Consider the following 8,875-nt stretch of genomic DNA (forward strand, 5'->3'; position numbering starts at 1 on the left):
CTTATACTGCGCTCTCCTCTCTCTTATACTGCGCTCTCCTCTACTCTCTCTTATACTGCGCTCTCCTCTACTCTCTCTTATACTGCGCTCTCCTCTACTCTCTCTTATACTGCGCTCTCCTCTACTCTCTTATACTGCGCTCTCCTCTGTTCTCTCTTATACTGCGCTCTCCTCTACTCTCTCTTATACTGCGCTCTCCTCTACTCTCTCTTATACTGCGCTCTCCTCTACTCTCTCTTATACTGCCCTCTCCTCTACTCTCTTATACTGCGCTCTCCTCTGTTCTCTCTTATACTGCGCTCTCCTCTATTCTCTTATACTGCGCTCTCCTCTACTCTCTCTTATACTGCGCTCTCCTCTACTCTCTCTTATACTGCGCTCTCCTCTCTCTTATACTGCGCTCTCCTCTACTCTCTCTTATACTGCGCTCTCCTCTCTCTTATACTGCGCTCTCCTCTACTCTCTTATACTGCGCTCTCCTCTACTCTCTCTTATACTGCGTTCTCCTCTACTCTCTCTTATACTTCGCTCTCCTCTACTCTCTCTTATACTGCGCTCTCCTCTCTCTTATACTGCGCTCTCCTCTACTCTCTCTTATACTGCGCTCTCCTCTCCTCTCTCTTATACTGCGCTCTCCTCTCTCTTATACTGCGCTCTCCTCTACTCTCTTATACTGCGCTCTCCTCTACTCTCTCTTATACTGCGCTCTCCTCTACTCTCTCTTATACTGCGCTCTGTTCTCTCTTATACTGCGCTCTCCTCTACTCTCTCTTATACTGCGCTCTCCTCTACTCTCTCTTATACTGCGCTCTCCTCTACTCTCTCTATTACCGCGCTCTCCTCTACTTTCTCTTATACTGCGCTCTCCTCTACTCTCTCTTATACTGCGCTCTCCTCTACTCTCTTATACTGCGCTCTCCTCTACTCTCTCTTATACTGCGCTCTCCTCTACACTCTCTTATACTGCGCTCTCCTCTACTCTCTTATACTGCGCTCTCCTCTACTCTCTCTTATACTGCGCTCTCCTCTGTTCTCTCTTATACTGCGCTCTCCTCTGTTCTCTCTTATACTGCGCTCTCCTCTACTCTCTCTTATACTGCGCTCTGTTCTCTCTTATACTGCGCTCTCCTCTACTCTCTCTTATACTGCGCTCTCCTCTGTTCTCTCTATCCTTATACTGTACTCTCTCTCATCTCTAGTTTGCACTCTCATGATTACGATGTTTTAAACTTAGTTTTATACTGCGCTGTCATCATAATCCAGACTCTCTCAATCTCATGCTACACTCTACATCTCTAGTCTGTGCTCCTAAATTGAGTCCTTCCCTTATTCGTTTTCTGCACTCTAATCTGTAGTCTACGCTCCTAACATCTATTCTTATACAGCTTCATCCTTATTCTGCACTCTAATCTGTAGTTTGCACTCTTCTTATAATCCTGACTTTCTCATCCTTATTCTGCGCTCTAATCTGTTGTTTGCACTCTTCTCATAATCCTGACTCTCTCATCCTTATTCTGCGCTCTAATCTGTAGTTTGCACTCTTCTTATAATCCTTTCTTTCTCATCCTTATTCTGCGCTCTAATCTGTAGTTTGCACTCTTCTCATAATCCTGACTTTCTCATCCTTATTCTGCACTCTAATCTGTAGTTTGCACTCTTCTTATAATCCTGACTTTCTCATCCGTGTTCTGCGCTCTAATCTGTAGTTTGCACTCTTCTTATAATCCTTTCTTTCTCATCCTTATTCTGCGCTCTAATCTGTAGTTTGCACTCTTCTTATAATCCTTTCTTTCTCATCCGTGTTCTGCGCTCTAATCTGTAGTTTGCACTCTTCTCATAATCCTGACTTTCTCATCCTTATTCTGCACTCTAATCTGTAGTTTGCACTCTTCTTATAATCCTGTCTTTCTCATCCGTGTTCTGCGCTCTAATCTGTAGTTTGCACTCTTCTCATAATTCTGACTTTCTCATCCTTATTCTGCGCTCTAATCTGTAGTTTGCACTCTTCTTATAATCCTTTCTTTCTCATCCTTATTCTGCGCTCTAATCTGTAGTTTGCACTCTACTTATAAACCTGACTCTCATCCTTATTCTGCGCTCTAATCTGTAGTTTGCACTCTTCTCATAATTCTGACTTTCTCATCCTTATTCTGCGCTCTAATCTGTAGTTTGCACTCTTCTTATAATCCTGACTCTCTCATCCTTATTCTGCACTCTAATCTGTAGTTTGCACTCTTCTTATAATCCTGACTCTCTCATCCTTATTCTGCGCTCTAATCTGTAGTTTGCACTCTTCTTATAATCCTGACTCTCTCATCCTTATTCTGCGCTCTAATCTGTAGTTTGCACTCTTCTTATAATCCTGACTCTCTCATCCTTATTCTGCGCTCTAATCTGTAGTTTGCACTCTTCTTATAATCCTGACTCTCTCATCCTTATTCTGCGCTCTAATCTGTAGTTTGCACTCTTCTTATAATCCTGACTCTCTCATCCTTATTCTGCGCTCTAATCTGTAGTTTGCACTCTTCTTATAATCCTGTCTTTCTCATCCGTGTTCTGCGCTCTAATCTGTAGTTTGCACTCTTCTCATAATTCTGACTTTCTCATCCTTATTCTGCGCTCTAATCTGTAGTTTGCACTCTTATAATCCTGACTCTCTCATCCTTATTCTGCGCTCTAATCTGTAGTTTGCACTCTTCTTATAATCCTGACTCTCTCATCCTTATTCTGTGCTCTAATCTGTAGTTTGCACTCTTCTTATAATCCTGACTCTCTCATCCTTATTCTGCGCTCTAATCTGTAGTTTGCACTCTTCTTATAATCCTGACTCTCTCATCCTTATTCTGCGCTCTAATCTGTAGTTTGCACTCTTCTTATAATCCTGACTCTCTCATCCTTATTCTGCGCTCTAATCTGTAGTTTGCACTCTTCTTATAATCCTGTCTTTCTCATCCTTATTCTGCGCTCTAATCTGTAGTTTGCACTCTTCTTATAATCCTGACTTTCTCATCCTTATTCTGCGCTCTAATCTGTAGTTTGCACTCTTCTCATAATTCTGACTTTCTCATCCTTATTCTGCGCTCTAATCTGTAGTTTGCACTCTTCTAATAATCCTGACTCTCTCATCCTTATTCTGCGCTCTAATCTGTAGTTTGCACTCTTCTTATAATCCTGACTATCTCATCCTTATTCTGCGCTCTAATCTGTAGTTTGCACTCTTCTTATAATCCTGACTCTCTCATCCTTATTCTGCGCTCTAATCTGTAGTTTGCACTCTTCTTATAATCCTGACTCTCTCATCCTTATTCTGCGCTCTAATCTGTAGTTTGCACTCTTCTTATAATCCTGACTCTCTCATCCTTATTCTGCGCTCTAATCTGTAGTTTGCACTCTTCTTATAATCCTGACTCTCTCATCCTTATTCTGCGCTCTAATCTGTAGTTTGCACTCTTCTTATAATCCTGTCTTTCTCATCCGTGTTCTGCGCTCTAATCTGTAGTTTGCACTCTTCTCATAATTCTGACTTTCTCATCCTTATTCTGCGCTCTAATCTGTAGTTTGCACTCTTATAATCCTGACTCTCTCATCCTTATTCTGCGCTCTAATCTGTAGTTTGCACTCTTCTTATAATCCTGACTCTCTCATCCTTATTCTGCGCTCTAATCTGTAGTTTGCACTCTTCTTATAATCCTGACTCTCTCATCCTTATTCTGCGCTCTAATCTGTAGTTTGCACTCTTCTTATAATCCTGACTCTCTCATCCTTATTCTGCGCTCTAATCTGTAGTTTGCACTCTTCTTATAATCCTGACTCTCTCATCCTTATTCTGCGCTCTAATCTGTAGTTTGCACTCTTCTTATAATCCTGTCTTTCTCATCCTTATTCTGCGCTCTAATCTGTTGTTTGCACTCTTCTTATAAACCTGACTCTCTCATCCTTATTCTGCGCTCTAATCTGTAGTTTGCACTCTTCTTATAATCCTGACTTTCTCATCCTTATTCTGCGCTCTAATCTGTAGTTTGCACTCTTCTCATAATTCTGACTTTCTCATCCTTATTCTGCGCTCTAATCTGTAGTTTGCACTCTTCTTATAATCCTGACTCTCTCATCCTTATTCTGCGCTCTAATCTGTAGTTTGCACTCTTCTTATAATCCTGTCTTTCTTATCCGTGTTCTGCGCTCTAATCTGTAGTTTGCACTCTTCTCATAATTCTGACTTTCTGATCCTTATTCTGCGCTCTAATCAGTAGTTTGCACTCTTCTTATAATCCTTTCTTTCTCATCCTTATTCTGCGCTCTAATCTGTAGTTTGCACTCTTCTTATAATAATGTATTTCTCATCCTTATTCTGCGCTCTAATCTGTAGTTTGCACTCTTCTTATAATCCTGTCTTTCGCATCCTTATTCTGCGCTCTAATCTGTAGTTTGCACTCTTCTTATAATCCTGACTCTCTCATCCTTATTCTGCGCTCTAATCTGTAGTTTGCACTCTTCTTATAATCCTGTCTTTCTCATCCGTGTTCTGCGCTCTAATCTGTAGTTTGCACTCTTCTCATAATTCTGACTTTCTCATCCTTATTCTGCGCTCTAATCTGTAGTTTGCACTCTTCTTATAATCCTGACTCTCTCATCCTTATTCTGCGCTCTAATCTGTAGTTTGCACTCTTCTTATAATCCTGTCTTTCTCATCCGTGTTCTGCGCTCTAATCTGTAGTTTGCACTCTTCTCATAATTCTGACTTTCTCATCCTTATTCTGCGCTCTAATCTGTAGTTTGCACTCTTCTTATAATCCTGACTCTCTCATCCTTATTCTGCGCTCTAATCTGTAGTTTGCACTCTTCTTATAATCCTGTCTTTCTCATCCGTGTTCTGCGCTCTAATCTGTAGTTTGCACTCTTCTCATAATTCTGACTTTCTCATCCTTATTCTGTGCTCTAATCTGTAGTTTGCACTCTTCTTATAATCCTGACTCTCTCATCCTTATTCTGCGCTCTAATCTGTAGTTTGCACTCTTCTTATAATCCTGACTCTCTCATCCTTATTCTGCGCTCTAATCTGTAGTTTGCACTCTTCTTATAATCCTGTCTTTCTCATCCGTGTTCTGCGCTCTAATCTGTAGTTTGCACTCTTCTCATAATTCTGACTTTCTCATCCTTATTCTGCGCTCTAATCTGTAGTTTGCACTCTTCTTATAAACCTGACTCTCTCATCCTTATTCTGCGCTCTAATCTGTAGTTTGCACTCTTCTCATAATTCTGACTTTCTCATCCTTATTCTGCGCTCTAATCTGTAGTTTGCACTCTTCTTATAATCCTGTCTTTCTCATCCTTATTCTGCGCTCTAATCTGTAGTTTGCACTCTTCTTATAATCCTGACTCTCTCATCCTTATTCTGCGCTCTAATCTGTAGTTTGCACTCTTCTTATAATCCTGACTCTCTCATCCTTATTCTGCGCTCTAATCTGTAGTTTGCACTCTTCTTATAATCCTGTCTTTCTCATCCGTGTTCTGCGCTCTAATCTGTAGTTTGCACTCTTCTCATAATTCTGACTTTCTCATCCTTATTCTGCGCTCTAATCTGTAGTTTGCACTCTTCTTATAATCCTGACTCTCTCATCCTTATTCTGCGCTCTAATCTGTAGTTTGCACTCTACTTATAATCCTGTCTTTCTCATCCGTGTTCTGCGCTCTAATCTGTAGTTTGCACTCTTCTCATAATTCTGACTTTCTCATCCTTATTCTGCGCTCTAATCTGTAGTTTGCACTCTTCTTATAATCCTGACTCTCTCATCCTTATTCTGCGCTCTAATCTGTAGTTTGCACTCTTCTTATAATCCTGTCTTTCTCATCCGTGTTCTGCGCTCTAATCTGTAGTTTGCACTCTTCTTATAATCCTGTCTTTCTCATCCGTGTTCTGCGCTCTAATCTGTAGTTTGCACTCTTCTCATAATTCTGACTTTCTCATCCTTATTCTGCGCTCTAATCTGTAGTTTGCACTCTTCTTATAAACCTGACTCTCTCATCCTTATTCTGCGCTCTAATCTGTAGTTTGCACTCTTCTCATAATTCTGACTTTCTCATCCTTATTCTGCGCTCTAATCTGTAGTTTGCACTCTTCTTATAATCCTGTCTTTCTCATCCTTATTCTGCGCTCTAATCTGTAGTTTGCACTCTTCTTGTAATCCTGACTCTCTCATCCTTATTCTGCGCTCTAATCTGTAGTTTGCACTCTTCTTATAATCCTGTCTTTCTCATCCTTATTCTGCGCTCTAATCTGTTGTTTGCACTCTTCTTATAAACCTGACTCTCTCATCCTTATTCTGCGCTCTAATCTGTAGTTTGCACTCTTCTTATAATCCTGACTTTCTCATCCTTATTCTGCGCTCTAATCTGTAGTTTGCACTCTTCTCATAATTCTGACTTTCTCATCCTTATTCTGCGCTCTAATCTGTAGTTTGCACTCTTCTTATAATCCTGACTCTCTCATCCTTATTCTGCGCTCTAATCTGTAGTTTGCACTCTTCTTATAATCCTGTCTTTCTTATCCGTGTTCTGCGCTCTAATCTGTAGTTTGCACTCTTCTCATAATTCTGACTTTCTGATCCTTATTCTGCGTTCTAATCAGTAGTTTGCACTCTTCTTATAATCCTTTCTTTCTCATCCTTATTCTGCGCTCTAATCTGTAGTTTGCACTCTTCTTATAATAATGTATTTCTCATCCTTATTCTGCGCTCTAATCTGTAGTTTGCACTCTTCTTATAATCCTGACTCTCTCATCCTTATTCTGCGCTCTAATCTGTAGTTTGCACTCTTCTTATAATCCTGTCTTTCTCATCCGTGTTCTGCGCTCTAATCTGTAGTTTGCACTCTTCTCATAATTCTGACTTTCTCATCCTTATTCTGCGCTCTAATCTGTAGTTTGCACTCTTCTTATAATCCTGACTCTCTCATCCTTATTCTGCGCTCTAATCTGTAGTTTGCACTCTTCTTATAATCCTGACTCTCTCATCCTTATTCTGCGCTCTAATCTGTAGTTTGCACTCTTCTTATAATCCTGTCTTTCTCATCCTTATTCTGCGCTCTAATCTGTAGTTTGCACTCTTCTTATAATCCTGACTCTCTCATCCTTATTCTGCGCTCTAATCTGTAGTTTGCACTCTTCTTATAATCCTGTCTTTCTCATCCTTATTCTGCGCTCTAATCTGTAGTTTGCACTCTTCTCATAATTCTGACTTTCTCATCCTTATTCTGCGCTCTAATCTGTAGTTTGCACTCTTCTTGTAATCCTGACTCTCTCATCCTTATTCTGCGCTCTCGTTTCTAGTCTAGGACGGATCTTTTGTCTTTTTTGCGGCCGTTTTCATGCTTTGGATTTCCTGGTGAGATTTTCTTTGTGTTTCGGGGTTATGGAGGATTTGGGTAAGTCGTGATTCGTCCTTCTGGTATATTCTCTTCTTTCTGACCCTCTTTTGATATATGACGAGGTCTGGGCTCCTGCACAATGACCCACTAACCTGGTGTCTTTTCCAGATGCTTTACTTGCGGACCTGCAGGTCACGTCTCCTACTCGATGTCCAGTCTTGTTAACTGACTGTCATGAATACTCTGAGTGTGAACAGCGTCCTCCGCCGCCTCCATACGACCCTCGGGTAAGTTGCGCTCCGGTAATGTCACATCCTTCCTATCAATGGTCATGTTCATCTTCTGCGTTGCTTCACCTCTTCAGACAGCTCTGCCTTTCACCAACCCCGCCCCCGAGGAGTTCTGCGCTGACCGGAGCCATCTTTACAGGTCTGCTGCTTTTTATTCTTCGAGTCTTGAGAATAATTGCCATTCAATAGATTAATCTGCCTCCTGCGTCTGCTGTGATTTTTTTCCCCTTCTCTTTCCAGCACAGTAAAGAAGTGCGTCTTCCCCGCTGTATCGGCGAGTGTCGGGGGCGGCTTGTGCGAGTTGGATCGTTTGCTCAATGAGCTCAATGCCACTCAGTTTAATATTACAGGTATGAAAGGCGTCCCAAGTCTACGATGGTATAATATATGTGGTTTGTAGGTAGTACAATATATACGCTATATTACAATGGCCTCAGGTTACAGTATTTTCAGCGTACGACGGTCTTTCCTGGGCCATTGTAACCTAAAACCACATTGGCTGAAAGGTCCAGCCAATCAGCATGGAGATTTTACTGTTAAAACCCTTGTATTACTGAAGGGCATGCACTGATTGGCTGTCTGGCAGCGCCTCTCTATGTTACCTGCGCCAGGAGGAGTTGCTCCTTTGGAGACCTGCTGTGAGTGTCTCCGCTGTATTGTTCTGGTACACTGTGTGCTGTCCTGCTTCTTCATTGTATGTGATTTCCAGCTTCCAGCAGCTCTCTCTGACTTTTATATCTGTGTTCGTTTTCTGGTTAATCTTCTTCTTTTTGGTTGACATTTTGGGGGCTTTGACACCAATTATTACTTTTCCATCGGATTATGGTCTCAAGTTAACAAGATTTTCAACTTCCAATGGTTGTCCTGAAACCAATTAATATTGTCATTTGGGGGAGCACTTGTTTCGTTTAGAGATCTATACATGTCCCTGGATGTGCACGGCTGCCGCCATTCATAGTACTGGAAATTGATGCAAACATGAAAAGAAGGTTTCGATTTCAAACTTGCTGCATTTTGCCGAACTCCTTCTAGATCAATGCGCCGAAGACCGGATCGGGGCTGTCGTATAATCAGCTCTGTCCCGTCCTCCCCCATGATGAGCTCTTTTCTCTCTGTTCATGTGACTGGCCGGGTACATTGCACAGAATCAGACGCCCGGTGCCAGGGAGGTGTCTCACATAGTCACAGCAATTCCTGATCAGGTGTCTATGTGGCCCATTCCA

General features: G+C 41.5%; 1 protein-coding gene across 1 annotated transcript in view; it reads left to right on the forward strand.

The window, feature by feature from the left end:
- Positions 1 to 7,263: 7,263 nt before the first annotated feature.
- Positions 7,264 to 8,875, forward strand: part of LOC142692704 (transforming growth factor beta-1-induced transcript 1 protein-like) — a gene marked incomplete at its 3' end in the record, with an annotated part of 78,390 nt that continues 76,778 nt past the window's right edge. The window contains exons 1-4 of the mRNA XM_075847603.1: positions 7,264 to 7,419; positions 7,531 to 7,649; positions 7,727 to 7,791; positions 7,893 to 8,002. Coding sequence (XP_075703718.1) covers positions 7,407 to 7,419; positions 7,531 to 7,649; positions 7,727 to 7,791; positions 7,893 to 8,002 — 307 coding nt within the window. The remainder of the gene's footprint in view (positions 7,420 to 7,530; positions 7,650 to 7,726; positions 7,792 to 7,892; positions 8,003 to 8,875) is intronic.

Source organism: Rhinoderma darwinii (assembly GCF_050947455.1).
Source record: "Rhinoderma darwinii isolate aRhiDar2 chromosome 5 unlocalized genomic scaffold, aRhiDar2.hap1 SUPER_5_unloc_4, whole genome shotgun sequence".
Lineage (NCBI taxonomy): Eukaryota > Metazoa > Chordata > Amphibia > Anura > Rhinodermatidae > Rhinoderma > Rhinoderma darwinii.